Consider the following 21,085-nt stretch of genomic DNA (forward strand, 5'->3'; position numbering starts at 1 on the left):
AATTACAAGACCTGGTGCGGCAGAACATGAAGAATAAACAAACAAAACAAACTACAGGATGTCTTTGTCTGAAACAACAAAGTTTAAATCATTCATTTCATACCACCTGAAGTCCTCCTAATGTAAGAATTTTAACATTCCTTCAAGATAATTTAAAAATACTATAGTTCCCATTTTATAAATAATTAACAAAAGTATTATGGATTTAATCAAATGCTTGTTCAGATCAACTAGTTTAAATTAGTCATGTCATTTTCATAATTTTTTATTTAATTTTATCGATCATCTACAATGATGATTATCAGTAACTGTTCTCTTGGGTAGTAAAATAGTACCGCAAAATGAGGAAGAAGATCTTCTCTATCACTCTCTGTAAATGCTGAAATCTCCAATGCTCTAGGACGATGATCCACCACAGCATGACCAGGCACACCACGTCCACGACCTCGACCCCTGCCTCGGCCATGAGTGGCACCTCGACCTCTTGAATGAATTCCTCTACCCCGACCAGATGAAAGAATCCCTCGTTTCGCAGCCTACAAGAAGTCAGATGCTCAGGTTAAACAATGCAGTCGGAACACATTGAATATGTTTTATCTAAAATGTCTGGGATCGAAAACGTTTCAGATTTCAAGAGTTTATCAAATTTTGAAATATTTGCATAGACTAACACAAATCCAAAACTTTCCTTTTTGGAGCATTTGGGGTTTCAGATTAGAAACACTCAACCTGTCTTAACATAAGCCAAGTGTTATACTCTGGCAGATGAGCCAAACTTTTATGTAACTTGACATCATATTCAAATAATGTCCTATAAAAGGATCACATAATTAAATTAGAGTTTTAAACTGAAACTTTTAGGGTAGTAAGTGAATTTAGATAACAAAATAATATTAAAGGTTCTGAAATTACTAAATGTGCCTCTTTTTCTTAATTCTTGCTAAACTGTCACGATATGGTACAAAAAGATCAGCAATTTGAGATTTCTTAAATGGCATACAGTGTTGAAGATTACTTCAAAAGTCAGGTTAATACACAGACACATAATATCCACATACACAATAAATACATTTTCAATATAACATTCTATTTCTTAACCTGTTGACTCAATGGGTTAATTACTAACGGATCAGATAGGTATAGTTATCTCAAAATCATAATTTTGATCACTTATTACTAACATCATTATAGGGCCAAGGTATTATACTAATTAATATTCTACCATAACACTCTGTATGAGTAGTGTATTATTTCTTCATTCCAGAAATATTTACCAACCACTTGCACTATGCAAGTCCTTATCCTCAACAAGTTCAAAACTTAAGAGGGATAAAGAGACATCAAACAACTAAGTTATCTAGTTATATTAATGAAAAGTGACTTTAAAAAGTGATGAAATACTTTAAATATTTGAACAGAACCACCTATGATGAAGTTTCTTGAAGGTGATTTTTAATTCCCTGCTTTATCCTCAGCACCTTCAACAGTAGCTGGCAGATTGTACTTAATATTTGTTCAATGAATCAAAGAAAAAAATGCAAGTGCGACACAAGAGTTTCAATATAAGAAAAGGCACCAAAGCTGAAAGGAACACTGTTTTCCAAACAGATAAAATTCAGTGCAGTTGCATCCAGGGATCAGGATCAGCTGAATTAGGGATCAGGTTAAGGAGTTTTATAGCTAGATTTTTAGGAATACAGTAGAAGAAAGAATGAGCTGGGAAATCAGTATGTCACTATAATAGTATCAGCAAGGAAGACAGAGAAGAATAAACATTTAAATATGGAAGTTAAAATGGATAATTAAATGGATATGGACATTGAAGGAAAGGGAGGAATCAATAAAGACTCCTATACTTCTAATTTGGGTAACTGTATAAATGGGGTTTAGGAGCAAGAGAAGCACAATTCTGAATTTACTGATGAGGATATTAGACATCCAAATGGAAATGACAAGCAGGCACAACTGTCAAACTTCTATTAGTGTAAATATTTTAGTTTCTTCATCTCAAGGCAGTTAATCTTTACATTAGCCAAAATAATCATCTAAAATCCAAATAATAATGTTAAATGATATAAGTCATGCATAGAAAGACAAATATAGTATAATTTCATTCATATATAGCATCTAAAAAAACCCCCCAAACTCATAAAAGCAGAACCATGGTTAACCAAAGCCTGTACTGGCATGGAGAATGGGGAGATGTTGATCAAAGGGTACAAAGTTTCAGTTAGACAAGAAGAAGTTGTTTTGAGTATCTTGCACAGCATAGTGACTATAATTGATGATAATGTATTATATACTTCTAAGAACAGATTTTAAATGTTCTATTTTCCTAAAAAAAGTATGCGAGGTGATAGATGTTACAGCAATATCCTAAAGTATGCTCCAAGGAATACATCTCAAGATGCTCCTTGAAATATAAATTTGAGTAAACATGAATTTTTAATTGTATTTCAAGATTCACAAATTAAAAGCCTCTAAGAAACCATATAGTCAGGTTAATATATTCATGCCACCAACACTAGCATGAACGGGGACAACACAATTTCTATAACATATAATATTTTTAACATAAAACTTATTTAAAATTATCCTGGGTAGGACATGATCAAGTCCCTAGAGAATGCAAATGTCTGCATGTTTAAAACAATCCTATAGTTTCCTCTAACTCTTGACAAAATACGCCTTTAAGACAACTCTGGTAGCTGCTGTTAAGTCTTTAATACCTATACAGTAGTAACTCAATAGATTTCTACTACACTGAAACAAATACAAAAACAAAACAAAAGTGACGACATTGCCAAGAAACTGAAAACAGCATTATACTCAGATTAATCAAAATAATCTAAAACAAGAAAAATTTAAACTGTCAAATGATGAAAATAAACCTGTAAATAATATATTAATGACTCTTTCCATACATTAGAATGTAATTCTAGTTTTTAAACATTTCTGGGGAAAATATTAAAACTTATTATGTCATATAATTACGATCAATTTTGCTAGGGGTTTTTCAAAACAAACCATATAATTGGGCTGAGGATGTAGCTCAGTGGTAGAGTGCTTGCCCAGCATGTGCAAGGCCCTGGGTTTAATCCCCAGTAGCCCCCACTCCAAAAAATAACCCTATGTAACTTTATTACAAGAAAGTGGTTTATTTTCTCTTTTAAAACATCCACAGCACCATCTATAGGCAAAACTTAAGCAAGCATGTTTTTCAGTACAGTTCTACCACTAGAAGTAGGACCTTTAGAGCAAGTTAATATGCCTATATATAAAAGAATATCTCCACAAGAATGTCTGAAAAGCCTTTAATAGTTCTTAGTCCTAGGGAAAAAGAAAGGCCAAAAAGAAATAAAATTCACTAGAAATGAAGAAATCTGAGCATATAGGTAGAACCAATGCCTCACCTCATTAAATAACATTTTTCTATAATAGTTTTGAAAAAACCTGTTGTCCTCTTTCCTCTCCATTTTAATATACCAACACATATGGCAGTCAATAATTGTTGACTAGATGAAGGACATATTATTTTCAGTTAACCACTACAACTACATCTGCTTATTTTAAGTACACTGTGTAGCTGTGATAAAACATACTTCCAGCTGTAATTCTGTATACTTTCTCCTAAGTTCAGTGACTTCTTCCCCAGCTTGCATCTTCTTATATAAATCCAATTCTGTGTCAAGTAATTCTTTCTGCATCTAAAAAAAATAAATATTTTAGTTAATAATAACTAATATCCTGCATGTATACTAAACTTTAAAAAAAAAGTGAACTTCTACATAGTTTCCATTTAATCCATACATTTCTTTCCTATCTCTATTACTAATACTCCAGTCCAAGCCATGGACCACCTCTGGTTAAAAATACTGCAAGCGTTTCCTCACTTGTTGCTAATTCTACACATTTCCCTACAATTAACTTTCTGTACTACAGCCAGAGTGAGATTTCTATGGATTGATATGTAGTATTTTCAGAAAGTAACTGTGAAAAAAAAAAAAAAAAACAAAAAAAAAAGTCAAGGTGCTAATAAACAATATATAGTATGCTTTTATGTAGGTAAGAATACACATACACACACGTTTGGGTGTTTTAGACACAAACACATACATGTAGGGGTAGGGGTGTGTGTGTATTTTATGTGTTAGAAGAATAAACCAGAAATGAATGATACTGCTAGGAATGGGTCTTCTATGTGTACCTTTCTATGCAGTTTGGCTTCTGAACAATGTCACTCGTTTACTTGTTAAAAAATAATACTAAATCAACAAGAATAGGGCCAGGGAGAGGGGATCCAAACTAAATAAAATCAGAAATAAACCTGTCAAATTCACAACACAATATATACAAGGAAGAAAAGTAAACTAGACCATACTTCTAATGCTACCCTGAGTAGAATACATAGATTTTGCAAAGAAAGCAAACATATTCAAAATTTTATATTAATTAAGTTAGTTGTTGGAAGTATTATTGTTGTAACAATTTTGGAACTGTTCTGAATGTCTTACAGATTCAGAATTGTCAATGAACAATAAATTAGTATAATAAAACCAAGTCATCACTATAGAAATAGGGGATAAAATACAGAAAATGAAAAAGGGAAGCATGTGGTGTTGGATTAGAAATACCAGTATGATGATTGTAGACATATATATACTACACACATACCAAATATAAATACTTTAATCAAATCTTGCTCACTGAATTTTCCCCTTTCCAATCAATCCATTCTATATGGTACTGATAGAATGTTACTTCTCTGTCATTAACCTTTTATATCACCAACTACTTATAATATAAAACTCAAACTCCTTAGTCAATCAATCAAGTAAATATATTATTTTGTCCTCAAGCTAACTTTTCCATAATTATTTTCTAATTACTGACTTTTCAACTAAAATGCCAAAGGATTCAAAAGATCAGTTGAGTTTACTTATTTGTATTTATTTACTTATTATTGGTGGGGTGGGAGAGAATGTTACATATAATGATCAGATAGATTCTGAACAATGGACAGTACCTAAAAATAAAACAGAATCTTGATATGTTTAATGTTTTTTAATAAACAGTAATATGAATAGTGCATACAAATTAAATACCTGAGTCTTGGTTTTTATACTTTTTGGAAGACAACGTCCAGGAGAAGTAGCTTTCACCTCATCTTTCAACTTGGTAATATTTTTTGTCAAAACCTCTAAAGTCTTCATTATTTCTGCTTTATCTTCAGACTTCATTGCTTTATTTTTCTCTAACTTTGAAATCAACATCTGCCAAATTTTTAAACAGAAAAATCTTAGAATATTTGCCCCTACTACTATTTGTAAACAAATACAGCAAAGTAAATATAAAAATAAATACTACTATTCTTAATTTAGTATTCATGACTAAGCTAACAACTAGCAAGTATCTAAAGAATGATTTGGTGATGCTAACTGTATCTCCATTCAAGTCTTACTACTGGTTTACCTTGTAAAGAAATTTATTACTGTTTGGCTCTCTTAAAACATGTTCAAAGTATACAACCAAAAAAAAATTTAATTCAAATCCCGGAAAAGTTTTCAACTTGAAATAGTATAAATTTCATTTTCTCATTCATTTGTTATTATGCTTCTTCAAATATTCTCACTCTAAATATAGTCAGTGAGCTGGGGGGTGGGCAGAAAATGTATTTTATGGCCCCTTTCATACAATGAAAAACTAGGTACAATGTACAATTACTTTTCTTTGCCACAGGGAACAATAATCAGTTACCCTGAGAATGATATCCTTAACATGGAAAGGAAATAAGAAGATAAGCAAAATAACATGGGGTGAAAGAAACCACATAGTATTGCAAGTTCTATGAGTTAAGATGGATTTAGTTTTGTTTTTTTTTTTTTAATTTTAATATTTATTTCTTAGTTCTTGGCAGACACAACATCTTTGTTTTGCATGTGGTGCTGAGGATCGAACCCGGGCCGCACGCATGCCAGGCAATCGCGCTACCGCTTGAGCCACATCTCCAGCCCGGATTTAGTTTTTAATGTAAAGCACTGTGATTTCTCTTTATAAGGTATACCCAAACTTAAATTAGTAAAGACATACACTTCTAATTAAAATGTGGTTTCTATATTTTCAGATGTCCTATAGCAACCTACACATAATCAAGAACTGACACTAAATAAATGTTACAAATCAGAGAAAAACTGCCCCCAAAAATGAGCAAAATGAATTCAATAACATTTAATCTAATACATCCAAAATGGTAAATTTCGGTAAAAATTTAAAGACATCATCAAATTTTTTTCTTCTCCATCTTTGAAATTTGGTGTGTATTCTACACTTAGATTACACTCAATTGCTAGATGTCGCTACTGCACAACACAACACAGGACTAAGAGATCCCAAGCCAGTAAAAAGAGGTACAAATCAACACTGAAATAAAGCTTTCATTTCATTAACTTTTGATCAACCTACTGTGCAGTAACACAGATGAATGAATACTATACTGTTTTAACTTCATGCTGATAACCATAGTTCTGTTTAACCCACACCCATCTTTCAATGTCTATTCTTCATCCTCAACACAAAATATTAATAATACTGATGGGACAAAATCATTACAGCTATTTCACTTTTATCATTAACAATTATAATCTGTTTCTCGGGACTAGTTAAATAGTATTAAGATAAAATTCACAAAAAATCATAACATTTGTAAATACATTTTACCAAATCTAACTTTAGCATTTTACCTTCTGTGTTTCAATGTGCTTTTCTAAAATTTCTTGTTTCCTTTTCCTTACGTCCTGCTGCAGTTTCAGTGCCTCCTAGAGTCAGGTATCAAAGATATCATTAGAATATTATTAATGTGATAAAATAATTCAAGAGGAGAAAAGTGTTTATAATTGTAAAAGATTGGCAACAAAAATTATATGCAAAATTTGGCTATGTAAAACTTCTATGTGCAGATTTCAAAGATTGTAGCTTAGCGGTAGAGTGCTCGCCTAGCATGCGCAGGGCCCTGGGTTCGATCCTCAGCACCAAATATAAATAAATGAATGGAATAAAGGTATTGTGTCCAACTATGACTAAAAAAAAATAAATTAATATTTAAAAAAAAGATCAATCAGGAACCTTTTATTAAGAGACAATTTAATATTCACTGCTACACTATAGAACACAGAAGTTCAGCCACAGCCAACATACATCTTTTAATATTATTTTGTGACACTTTTCTTATATGCAAATTTTGTTCACTATACTAGATGTACTTACCTGTTTTTTTTTCTGTGCTTCATTATTATCAACTGCAGGGGTGGAAACAAGTAAGGCTTTTTGTGCAGCCTTCAAAGCAGCTGGATTATACACTGTTTTTGTTAGGCCAGTAGATGTAGACAATACCTACCAATACAAATTCAATTTCTTAAAAAAAAAAGTATAAATCTTTAATAATTTCCTAGGTTCTACCCTCTATGAAACTCAGCTTTAATTTCTAATAAAATTTAGCAAAATTAAACTAGATGCATTATATACTTTTAATAACTAAATCACATTTGATGATCTGAAAGGAAGAGTATGAATGAAGAATAAGCCCTAAATAAAAATATTTTCAAATTATCAAATACTTCTAGGGAGTGGGGAGAGCAAAGACAAACATACAAAAATATCAAATCAAGAACAATCACTGCCATTACCATATTGCTCAGAAAATACTAATTGCAGAATACATTAACTACTATCTATAGTGACTAAAGCAAAAATAACACAAAAGCATGGCACAGGAAAAAAACCTTATGTTGTTCGGCAACAATTTAACACAATCATTTGCAATTTGCAGCTCTGAAATAAATGTATTCATTCTCCATTTGTTTGCTAGCAATATTCTCTGCTTAAACTTATTCTCTTTAAACACAATTTAGGTTCAGCATAACACAATCAAGACTTTCAAAAAGTCCTGATCATTTCTCTTTATATGAAATTTTATACCTCCAGCTATCAGGTAAAAATACTACAAGCTACTTTTACCTAGCACTGGACTCAGTAAAAATGACTTGATAATATGTTGATGTGTCTTTCTTCTAGTCTATACTGTAAAGGCCTTGAAACAAATATCATGTCTTTCTCCTCTTTGTCCCTGTAGTACCTAAGTCTTACTCATCAACTCATGAATGGTGAGGCCGACCATGGCTAAGATGAGACACCTTTTTGGGCCTTAGTGCACTCATTTATAAAATGAAAAGGTTCAATTTGATCGTTATCTAAAGTCTTTACAAATCTCAAAATTTTCTCCTTGAAGAGGAATTTTCTTTCTTGGTATATTGCTATATCTTCTAGATACAGACATTATCACAACAGTGCCAGGGCACATGGTAAATACTCAAAACATTTTTGCACCCAACTAAACTGACATAGGTCAAAGAGCACAACCTTTTCCACAACAGGGTTAATTCAAAATAATAAGAGTGTTTAGGCTACATTTTTCTTTCTTTCAAAAGCGAAACAGTTAAAAGTTCCCTGGGGTGGTTCTAAGGAAAGAGCCTAGGGATCTCCTCAGGTAGATCTACAACTGCTACAAAAAATAAACATAAAACCAACTGTGTGAACACTGTAATTTTCCAGAGGAAAAAATATTGCTTATTTTAAAGTCTTAAAGGAATTCATGACCTAAAAAAGATTAAGCCATATACTCAAACGGAAGAGTATCACTGAGAAAAATCATGCTACTTTTTACCTACCAAAACATTACCATGTGGGTATATCAGAGGAGTAGCAGCAAACTGGAGACCATTTTCTAATCTTTTATCATAAAGATTAGAAACTCATCACTATTCTAAGTGTATAAGAAAGTCTAATGAGCCTCTCAAATAAAAATGAAATATAATTACCCTAACTCTATATAGCATAATTTTTGTCAATTAAAGTTCTTAATGTTTGATATACCAAAATCTGATCGGTAATTTTCTTCAATCATTAAAACTAATACTCAGATGTTACAAAAGAATATAAAACAAGAGTTAACCTCTTTAGTTTGTAGTCTAACTTTGATGACCATTCTCTATAACTTTGAAGAAAAATTTCTTCCCTGCTATCTTACCACACCAAACAATGCCAAACTCCCTGATTATACAAAGGAGACACAATAACTTGGTAAGGGGAGAAACATAAGATAATATGCTGAAAACAGAGTCTAATCAAGTATATCTTTCTTTCTTTATGAAGAATACATAACAAGTTGAAAAGTTGTGAGCAAAGATTTCTATACTCTAAGTAAATTGGAAACACTGAATATCATAACCTCATTTACCAGAGTCAAATGTTCACCTCATGCCAAAACCAGTGAGAAACCTCAAAGCAAGGAAATCCATGTAATAAATTTTATCTAGCATTTCTTTAACTTCAGCGAACAGGAAATACTTCTTTTCAAAGTGTCCTTAACATATGATATCAGAGTAAAGAGTGTTGCTTTAAAGTGAATAAAAGTATCTGACAAGAACCAGAAGACTACTAATAAAGGAATCTTCTTAGTCCTAATTGCTTTGTTTCATCCAGTAACTTTCTTCTCTAAAAATATGATATCTGAAAATGTATTTCAATGAGCACAAAACTCAAGCACTCTAAGATATATGAAGTAAAGTGCTTTCTACTGTCATATATCACTAATTTAAAAAAACCCTGTAAAGTGCAACCCAATAGCAGAGGTATTAAAAGGTAAAAAATGTGGCATAGAAATAATGAATTATGATTATAAATACTGTTCCCTAACTGAATCTATTTGAATCTAGAGTTTAGATAGTAAGATATCTATATTTTCAAAAGATAAAATCATAAACAATGGCCTTTCCAAACAACCACACTGTTATGGTTTAGATATAAAGTATTAAGTCTGCCCTAAAAGCTCATGTGTGAGACATATAGAAGTGAAATAATTGGGTTACGAGACCCTTAACTCAATCAGTGTGTTAATCCCAATAATTATTAACTGGGTGGTAACTGCAAGCAAGTAGGCTGGATCACTGGAGGTGTCCTTTGGAGTATATATTTTGTCCTTGGAGAGTGGAGCTCCCTCTGCTTCCTGGATGTCATGTTCCCAGATGCTTTCCTCAGATACTCTTCTTTAATATTTTTAAAGTTATTTTTAATTGACAAACACTGAATACATATATTGTGTACATTTTTAAAAATATGTATCTTATAAAGTGGCTCAATTGAGCTAACTGCATTGCCTTACATATTTTGCTGTAAGAACACTTAAAATCTAATTCTCAGCAATTTTAATATAATACAGTTAACTACAATCTCTCTTATACTTATCTTTTGAACTTACTCATCCTATCTGACATTTTATATCCTTTGACCAACATCTCCCCAACTCCCAACTCCAAGGTAAATCACCACCCTTTTTGAGTTCAACTATTTTATATCCCATATATCAAAAGGATTAAAAGAAGCAAAAGGCTTAACAATTTTACAAGGAAGTACTTTAATAAATATCAAAGAAAAAAATGTATATAGTCAATAGTTGATTTTTGCTACAATAGCTTATTTCCCAGAAAGTTCAGCAAATATTTCCAAATAAATCATATTTTCCTGTAAGAAAAAATAATCCAGGTAATTATCCTAAAAAGGATGATGCACTAAAAAGTTAAAATTAAAAATGGCCAGTAACAGTTATGAAAGGAAAAAACCCAACAAAACAACATAAATCTCCCTAATCTTTTCACTTAAAGTAGGAAAACTATATTAAAAATAATCAAATTTAAAAATCAAAGGGTCACCAGGCACAGTGGCGCACACCTGTAATCCCAGAGGCTCAGGAGGCTGAGGCAGGAGGATCTCAAGTTCAAAGACAGCCTCAGCAATTTAGCAAGGCACTTAGCAACTCAGCAAGACCCTTTCTCTAAAAAAAAAACATTTAAAAACGGATGGGGATTTGGCTCCATGGTTAGGCACACCTGGGTTCAATTCCCAGCACAAAAAATGAATGAATGAATGAATGAATGAATGAATGAATGAATGAATCGAAGGGTCATGAAAACAACTGAATTTTATAGTTAGGCATACAGAATAAAACTTTTTCACCATCACATATAATGCCAGTTACTAAATCAACAGCTGAACTCTTGTAATGTTCTTTCAATTATACTAGACAATTTTCCTTGATACTAATGTTAATGTATCACAATACAAAGGGATCAAGACTTATTTTTTGACTAAAAAATATACTACTAAACTTGGTATCATAAATTTGATATCTAAAACTTTAATTTGAACACTTTAAGTTTAAAAAAAAAAAACTAACAAGGATGGTAAACACCCACCAACCTTTATTCTTCATAAGTCTCTGTAGACTAAGCAGAAACACTCAAACATCACTTCAATGATCAAATCTACTCAAATAATACTTAATACCAATTGCAATATCTTTATCAATTAGGTTTAAGTTTCCTCTCTCCCAGCCTTCTCACAAAAATGTAATCTTAGAATAAATAACAATTACTAAAGGATTAATGGTTATCATTTACAAGAAGGTTGTAAAAGTTTCATTTATATATTCATTCACTTTAACAATGACAGAGGATATTGTACAAATACTAGCTTTGAACTTTCTCCTGATTTCAATTTAGGAAAAAGAAATTAAAACCTTTTAAATAATATTCGATGATGGGAAACATTCTTCTCATCTTCCTAAGATTCTCTGGATCTTTGCCCTCTAAGGATTCTGAACCAAAACCCTCTATTGGGTAGAACAGAAACAACCAAGAATACAAAAATATTATTCTGCAAATACATTCACTGAAGATGACTATATATGTTACATTCTTTTAAGTAACTGTTTTCCTTAAGATTTTTGCTATTAATAATTTTTTCCACAAATAGCCTATTCTCATTAGTGTTGTTTTTTTGTTTTTTTTTTTTTTTTTTTACAAATTCAATTAGTGGTTACTATATTAGTATAATATATATTAATATATACTCTCAAACCCAAATTTTATTCTACTGCTAAATGAAAGACCTTAAAAAATAAAGAAAACCACATCAAAGCACACTGCTAAAATTTTGTGAAAGCTTAGTATAAACTTCAATTCCAGAGTCTAAATCTTGATATAAACAGATCCTGAATACAACTGGGCATTTAAATATCTCCAGAATTGCTCATCAATAAACAAGTATAGCAGATCTTACAGTGTGTTCTTTTCAATTCCTAATATACTTATTATCAAGAAGGATAAATATAATCAAAGTAAACATTAATAGAATAGACTAAAATACACAAAAATGGAGAGGAGATACACCACATGGTGGTTTCATGGAAAATGTTAGAAGAGATTTTTAATCTCTAAAGAACAAATAGAACTTAAGTTAGAAAGGGGGAAATGTAATCCAGAAAAATTACCACCAAAAAGGGGACAGGGGAGCAGGGAGGCAGAAAAGGGCAAGGTAAGTAGAAAAGTATTCCCCAGTGTAGAAAGGAAACCCTAGAGCAAAACAGAACCACAATAACTGAAATATGGATGAGCTGTAAATCAAGTAAAGTAATTTTGCTGAGAAATTCAAAGTTTCTATAATGAATTAACATTAAGTCTGACAACAGAATGGTGACACATGTAAATAAAGAAGGGAAATTTCAAGATGCCAGCTCAGACACTACCATTAGAGGTCAGGGACTCTGCAGAGAAGAGAAAAAGAAATGAACTACAAATACGATTACATGAGTTTTGAGGAGTTCAGACTACACAGTTTAGAAAATGAAAGTATCACCTAAGTAGGGAGTAGGAGAAGTTAATTTATGTGGGAAATAGTTCATTTTAGGCATGTTATACCTGAAATAACAGTGAGATGCCCAAGAGGAAGGTCTGATGTATAGAATGATATTCAGATTTAAGTTTAACAAAGTAAATGAGGGAAATAGTATACTTAAGAATAAGTGATGACAGCAGGTTAGCTATCTCACTGGATGTTTTGTTTACCTTACTGGATGTTTTTATTTACCTTCGATGTGAATTTCCTTTGTAATCTTCAGAATGGAAAGAGCCATGGACTAGAAATAGGAGACACAAATTCTAGTCTGGCTCAGCAACTAGATCAAACTATACAACCATTGTGCCTTGGTCTACTGGGGACTTAGGACTATTCAATTCTAATATTATGAGATTTCACATACCTCAAATAAAATAAAGATCAAGGCATTCACTCACACCTAAACAGAAAAAAATATATATCTACAGCAGACAGATCCATAAATGGTCTTAACATAATCTGCATTTAACTCCTCATTCAAAAAAAAAAAGAACTAATGTATTGCAAGGCTATATCAATAGCTGTTCGTAATAAACTTTTAAAAAATTACAATTATGCCATCCCTCATCCCTTCCTGTTTACAAAATAGTTTTAAAATAAATGATTTTATTTAATCCTCAGAAAACCCGGTGAGCAAGATGAATATTACCATCACCATTTTACCAATGAGTAAAAAGATTGAGAAAGGTTAAGAGCACTGCCCAACATCATGCAGTTAGTAAGTAAAGAGCCAGGGTTCAAACTCAGGTAAAATTCCTAGTTCATGGCTCTTACTATAAGGCTGCCAGAGTTTAACTAAAATGTATCGTGTCTCTAAAGAAAATAAATATAAAGAAAAAACTAACAAAAACAATGGAGCAGATGGAAATAGAGAGGCAAGTATTAAAATGCTGATGCAAAAAGTAAAAAAACGGTAGACTAATATTTTTCATTTTCAGCAAATGGAAAGCAAAAAGGTAGGAATAAAAGATACAGATACTATTAAGAAGCAGTTTGGAACTATGAAAAAATTAAAAATTAAGATGCCACCTGAAAACATTTACAAAGCCAAGACAAACACATCATGCTATTCTTCTTACCTTTTCAGTTGCTGAAACAGATGGCTTTGATACAAAACCCAACCTGTCCTTCACAGATAACTTAGTTACATTCTAAAAAAATTAAAATGGACATATTCAGTGTTTCCCCAAACATATATAAGTCTGTTGGGATCTTGAACATTCTGGTTCTAATACATACTGAGTCTATGAGTATACAGATACTAATCATAGAAACTGAGGCCTATTTAAGGGGGGGGGGGGGAAATATGTGTAGAAAAACAAAAGTAAACAGTATACAATATTAATCATGAAAAATTATGATGTAAAATAATGAGGTCTGAACCAGGTGGTTACTGAAGTCCCTTCCACTGATAGGGTTCCCTATGTTAACAAGTAGAAAGCACATTTTAAATTAGATTTGGATAATGAAAACATGCCTGCTTCTAAAGCTTAAAAATGTGTGTCCCATACTTAGCTAAAAGATGTCATCTATTAGCTAAGTAGGATACCACATCCTAACTCTATTTATATAGCAAATCCTGAAACATGGAGAAAAAGGAAAGCCAAGTTTCACAGACTGAGAATACAGAAACAAGAAAATTCCACTTAAGGAAGTGGCAAGGAAATGATATACGGAGAAGAGCATCCCAAAGTCAGGATTAAGTGATGCAAAGTTTTGAGTGACCTGCTTTAGTATGTCAAACAGTATATCAAGCGTACTTAACCTGAGGTATTAAAAGCCTTCCCTTCCCAAAAGTTTTCAGTTCAGTACAATTATCTCTGGAACAGGATTCTAATTAAGTAAAAAGATGATGGAAAAAATAAGATTAAGTGTACTAAATTTCACTCTTCAGGCAGTTTTGCAGAAATATATCCTTCACAAAGTGAAAAAGAAATCTTTCTAATCAACAAGTGATAAATAAAGAGAAGAATTTAAGATACAAATACCAAATAGAAAAATAAAGACAGTGAAAATGTTATGGTAAAAACTTATAGGTGGGATTCTAATCTGTAAAGATCACATTTCTGTGTAAAACATATATAGTAACTATAATGCAAGTCACCGAGGGAAACTAATTTACTAGTTAATCTAATATTATAATAGATAATTTATTAATAAATAATAGATTTATATTTGATAGATAAGACCTTCCATTTACCTGAGGAAGGTCTGAACTAGCACTCTGGGCTTCTGCTGGTTCAACAGTAGTTGAAGGTACCGGGCCCAGTCGCTCTTTAACTGACTGCTTCACAACAGGCAAAATGGGCTGCTGGACTAAAGGTGGCATTACCTCAGAAGGAGAAAAAAAATTTTAAACAAGCTGATTAATTCAGGAGCTTGGAAAGTAAAACTTTGTTATAAAACTGTACTAGATTATCCGTGCATAATAAGTTTTAAAAATGTAGCTTATAATCAAAACTCAAATGCCTTTCAATTTTCTTTATGCATGCACATTTTTTTTCCATGAAATGACTTATAAACTACAGAAAAAAAATTTATGGAATACATATATAGCTACAATTTACTTAGTGCCGCCTATCTGCCAGGACTGTTCCATCTCGTTCTCTAAACTAGGAATTACCTTCACAATTAAATGAGAGAACAGGCTAGAGTGATTAAGTAACTTTCTTTAGTATATATAGTTAACAGTAGTAAAGTCAGGATCTCAACTCAAGTCCCGCCCGATTCATATATATACCTCTGTTCTTAGACAATATGCTAAGAACTCTTGGGAAAAAGCATTCAATTTCACACAAATCTCTCTCGTTACCTTTGGAGAAGTAGTTTGTAACTGCTGGGTGCTTCCTTCTCTGTGCCAATAAACCTTAATAAAGCGATTATTTAAAACTGCTTCTGTACTCGATATTGCTTTCTTTGCTTCTTCGTATGTTGCAAATTGGATAAGGGCACCTTCAGGATCACCATTATATGCAACCTATGATTTAAAATGTTAAGAAAAGTGAATTTCTAAAGGAATCTGTTTCTTCATACAGCAAAATTCCTCAAGATGTCATACACTCTTCCTTCCAAGTAAGATGCCCATCTTTGTTTACCTTATATCTAAAGTATGACCATAGTCTACTTTTATTTCAGGAGAAATAGTAAATAGCCAAGGATTGTTAGTGCATTAAAAGAGACTCTTGTTTACCAGCAAAGCTGACTGCACAAATATTATATACAGACCCTTAAAACTATTTCTCTTTTTACCTCAAATTTTAATACAGACCAAGAGAAAAAATTTCTGTACATCAATGAATGTGATGGCAAAGACTACTTTGGAAGGGGTGATTTCCAACTAAATAACATAGAAAAAAACATCTGTACAATATTTCAAATCTGTAATTTTCACAATACTTCTAAGATCAGAAGAAAATAAAAAGACCTATATAACAGCACCATCAATCACATTTGACACATAGGAAACAGATTCAAAGAATGTTTCTAGAGATAGACTCATACAACTAATAAAAAAAAAAAAAATCCAAGATCTTCACTCCCAATTTCCTATTCTTGCGTAATAGCAGTATTTTCGAAAGTGTGGTATATAAGCCACAGGCAACAGCAGTAAAGGATCGAGATTAACAGCATGGTCTGAATCTCACTGCCTGGCTCAAATCCTGATTTGACTCTCACATAAGAGCAAGTAAGTCACTTAATCTTTCTGTGCCTCAGTGTCCTCTTCTATAAATAATAACAACAATACCCACTTATTAGTGTTGTTTTAAGAATACAGCAATAACACTTAAAAAGAGCACATATTCAATAAATATTAGCTAAAACTATAAAAATAATTTTAGGTGGCATTTTAATAATTATAACATTTATTAGAATAACATCAATTTTTAATTATGATAACAAGGGTACTTTTAATGATTTTGCAAAACATGTATTTTGTAAATCATAATAATGCAAGTACTATGAAGACACAGGAAAGGAACAACAAAAATAAGATATTAACCTCATTAGTAATTACATAAATGCAAACAGAAACAATAGGGAGATACCATGTTTTGCTTTGAAACAATTTTTAAATTAATATTACCAGTGTAGTTAATTTTGTATATCTCAAAATTATCTGTTAAATGCATTCAACCACAGAAGTTTGTATGAAAAAAGGAATATTCTGAAAACTTTTTTATGTCTAGATATAAATGTGGTAGAGTAAACTGAACTGCCATAAAAAGATACTGAAATATTCCAAAGTAAATAACTATAAATAACTACAGGGTAATGTACATACTATGGACCATAAACATTTTTAAAATTTTTGCATGTACACAGCAATAGGTATATAAAAACAATCTAGAACAGCAAATGATAAATTATAACAATTATATTATTTTATATGGGTAGAGAAATGTGTGGAAAACATCAAGTTAAAAAGAAAACATTTCCTTAAAATTCTGCATTCATTTCTATTGCTCTACTCTGTACATGCATTTTTTCCCCTCCATTACTTTTATACCTGTGCTTTATAAAAGAAAAGTTTCTAAAGATCAACTCAGAATGAGCTATATCCTCTAAAATTTATTTTATTAGATTATAAAACAATTTAGTTGAAAAGTAGGCATAAGGGGGAAAACAACACTTTCAACATGTCACATAAGTTAAATAATACTTAAAAATCTCCCAAGTTTTATATACCCAAGGACAAATTTTAAGTGACATCAAACATAACTTATATTGTTGTTTTTCTTAAAGAATGTTCAAAAGTGGTAGAGAAAAGTACATGTTTAAATTAGTTACAAATTATGACACTGGTTCCCAAAATTAACTGTTAAGTGCATCCAATCACAGAAATTACAGAAATATATTTGCTCAAATGATTTTGCTGAAATGATTCTGACAATATGATCTAGAAAAACTCAGGAACTGAAAACTACTAAATTATATTTTAGTAGAGTGATTATTTAACTTTGTGTCATCCTTTATTAGGTAAAATATTTATACTAATATCATCAATCAAAATTCTTGCCCTCCAGCAACGAAGGAGACTGAGGAACTTAACTCAGTAAGGCCATATCTCAAAATAAAAAGTCCAAAAGGGCAGGAGATATAACTCAGTGTATAAATCAACAACTTATCAATCAATCTTTTTTTTTTTTTTTTTCTCTAAAAGGTAGTTTCATTTCATGTCTGCTGTGGTTTGGATATGGGATGAGTGTGTCCCTTTAAGCATTCATGTGTTAGAAGCCTATATTCTTAGTGTAATGATGTTGGGACATAGTGTAAACCTTTAAGAAGTGGGGCCTTATGGGAGTTCTTTAGGTTATCAGGGGAACAGCACTTAGAAGGGTTAAGGAATTTGTTTAGATAGTTCTTGTGGATCTCTGAGCTCTCACAATAGCAAGCACGACTGCATCAGTTCATGTTTTGAGATGTAATCACTTCTTCTCACATGTATTCCCATTTCGTAATACCATCCACCCTTAGGCCCTCATTAGAGGACAAGCCAATGGCACAACCTGATCTTTCGGCCCCCAAAACTAAGAGCTAAATATGCGTCTTTTGTTAGCCTGCATCAGGTATTTCACTACAGTAACTGAAAACAGACTATTATAATGCCCAACTTTAGAATATTAACAAATTTCCATAATATTGCTTTATAAAAGTGGTTTTCTTATTAAGGTCCCTAAATAATTAAGCAGGGACAAGAGAATCATTTTATAGCTCTTACCTGTAAGTTAACCAATGTTCCAAATCGACTAAAATGTTCATTAAGTTTGCTGATATTATTTAATTCTGGAGGAACTTTTCTAAGTTCAAGTTTGGTATTTTCATTTCCAAACTGAACCTTCTTCTGGAAGCCTGGGCTGTTTGTTCTATTAAAATTTGGCCTATAAACAAAAATCAAGCTGATCAACACATTTATAAATCCTGAGCCCTATAAGTACAAAAGAATAAAGTTTTAAATATAAAACAAAAGTCCAAATTTCCCCCCAAAACTGAAAGTACTGAAAATTAATAAAAACTGAAGTAATTATCTTCCAAACAGCTTCTAAATTAATAGTGTTATCATCTTTCATGGTTCTGTTATTATAATACTTGGTTACTTTTTCAAACTTCTGATCTGCTCTTATTTAACATGCTCTTATTTAACATTTAACTCATACCCCAATTTAGTCAGTTTTCACAGATAACTTTTGTTCCATTTCTGCCAAAGCTAGTTTACTGAAATGTATCCTATTTAAAAACTTCAGTTAAATTTTAAATTTGGTTATTATTGGTTACTGGTACAAATAATGACCACCTCAACCTCTTTCCAGGTTTGTTTTTTTAATGTACATACAATACACTTGACATTTGAAAAGGGGACAAAAGTGTGACCCAGAGTGTACTGTTGGCCTTAAATCATAGAAATAATCACAAAGCCAGAACTAGAAACTATGTGTTTTTAAATATTAAAGCTCAAAAGCATGGTCCTCATCTCAGTTCACAAATGAAAATTTATAAATGACTCATGACACCCTCCCCAACATTCTGATTCCTTATACCTTTCTCTGAACCTTTCCTACATCTTAAATCCGGTAACAACTCTTTCTAGCTCTTAAAGAGAAATGGCCTATATGCTAAGATCTTCCCAGACCTAATCCATACCTTTTTTTCCTAATGATATGGTATTCATGACCACCCTTCATATACCTAGTATTAAAATATATGTCAAGTAAAGAGTAATCTCTTTTGGAGGAAGGGGAAGTAGATAGAAGAAAAAGCAATGTGGTTCTTAGCCACTATACTGCTTTTACAAGAAAATGCCTTTCTAGTACCAAACAATGAACTTTAAAATTTCTAGAAAAAAACCTTAAATTTTATTTGGGGATTTGCTTATAGAACAGAAAAAATGTAACATATTGTGATATAGTAATAATCCCAAAAATCTGTGTACAATATAATTCTCCAATTTTTCCTGTCAGCTTACTTATCAAACCAAGTCTTCTTTGTAGGAACTCCAGGCTCTCCGGAACCTATGGTTCTTTTCCTTGATTCTGAATCCACTACTATCCTCATACTGCTTTTATTAGGAGGCTTTTCTGTGTTAAAACAAAAGAAAATGAAAGAAAGTATAGATTAATATTTCAGTTTTTTATAGCTACTTCCTTAAATTTATATTTAAAAAGTTCTGGCTTTTTGTGTGTGTGTGTGTGTGTGTGCGCGCGCGTGCACAAGAACATAATCAATAATTCTCAAAAGCCAAATAAAAACGTGATTTGTAAGCTACTTTTTTCTCTAAATGTTTTTATTACTGCCGTATAGTATACATAATAGTGGGGTGGGGTTCATTTTGGCATAATTATATATGTATGTAATATAATTTGTTCCATTTCAGTCCCTAGTGCTTCCTCTTTCCCTCCTCTCACCTTCCTCTATTCCCCTCCTCTATTCTACTAGTCTGTAGGTCACTTCATTAAGGGTAAAACCCATGTCACCACTCCCATCTGCCATCACTTTCACAATTCCATATAAAAATATACAAATAAATCACCTTGAAGCAGAAATTCAGTTTTAAAGTCAAATGTACAATCTAAGATTTTAATTTACCACTGACTGAATGACCTTTAGCAGAGTTGTGAATGAACTGAGCTGCCTATCTAAAGAGGAACATTAATATAATGAAAGTTGTCCCCACTTAAAAAGGAAAATATTTGAGACTGAAATATAGTGCAAAAGAGCTATAAATATCAGCTATTTTCAATATTTTACACATTTCCTGCTAAAAGAGCCTTGGAACAAAACTGCCTTACTTTCTTCTAGTCTGTTCTACGTGGACTTTTTGCTTCTAGATTTTTCTCGCTGTCAACTAATCTATACAGAAGGAGGCCCAAAATCAATACTCTAGAGCCCGACTGTTTTTCTTTTTATCTTCTTCTACCTTTCTCATGGCACTGGCACTTCTCATCAACACATAAACACTTAATTCCACACCTCAAATTATTCCATTTTTACAAACAAAATCCTATAAAACAAATCTCCCCTTCAGCTACTTTCTCTTCTCTCTCTGTTAGTCCCTCCATATCTCATTCCCAGCCATTTCCTAAGAGAATTCTACTCTTGGCTAACTTTATTTCCTTACTACCTACTTTTCTCACTCACTAATCCTCTGAATGTTGACAGCTGCTTCCATTATTGCACTTAACTTGCTCATACTAAGATCAATGATGTCATAACTTGTTGCTTGGTCTATGAATACTTCTCAGTCTTCCTCTTACTTGACTTTTAAGGAGCACTTGCTGTTGTTGATCACCTTCCTCTCCTTAGA

General features: G+C 32.0%; 1 protein-coding gene across 8 annotated transcripts in view; it reads right to left on the reverse strand.

The window, feature by feature from the left end:
• Rbm26 (RNA binding motif protein 26) overlaps positions 1-21,085 on the reverse strand; it is a 79,032-nt gene that overhangs the window by 22,290 nt on the left and 35,657 nt on the right. For 5 of the 8 annotated variants that reach the window (XM_046447275.2, XM_046447226.2, XM_046447259.2 and 2 more), the window contains exons 10-19: positions 19,748-19,859; positions 18,506-18,665; positions 15,599-15,763; positions 14,987-15,118; positions 13,866-13,937; positions 7,264-7,389; positions 6,741-6,815; positions 5,106-5,273; positions 3,603-3,707; positions 336-536 (exon numbers count right to left, since the gene is read on the reverse strand). In XM_046447275.2, the coding sequence (XP_046303231.1) occupies positions 336-536; positions 3,603-3,707; positions 5,106-5,273; positions 6,741-6,815; positions 7,264-7,389; positions 13,866-13,937; positions 14,987-15,118; positions 15,599-15,763; positions 18,506-18,665; positions 19,748-19,859 (1,316 nt within the window). The remainder of the gene's footprint in view (positions 1-335; positions 537-3,602; positions 3,708-5,105; positions 5,274-6,740; positions 6,816-7,263; positions 7,390-13,865; positions 13,938-14,986; positions 15,119-15,598; positions 15,764-18,505; positions 18,666-19,747; positions 19,860-21,085) is intronic. The other 3 variants (XM_046447296.2, XM_058580493.1, XM_046447306.2) reach the window with 1 other exon arrangement.

This window comes from Marmota monax, unplaced genomic scaffold (genome assembly GCF_021218885.2).
Source record: "Marmota monax isolate L192 unplaced genomic scaffold, Marmota_monax_Labrador192_F-V1.1 WCK01_AAM20220418_F8-fsc00043, whole genome shotgun sequence".
NCBI lineage: Eukaryota > Metazoa > Chordata > Mammalia > Rodentia > Sciuridae > Marmota > Marmota monax.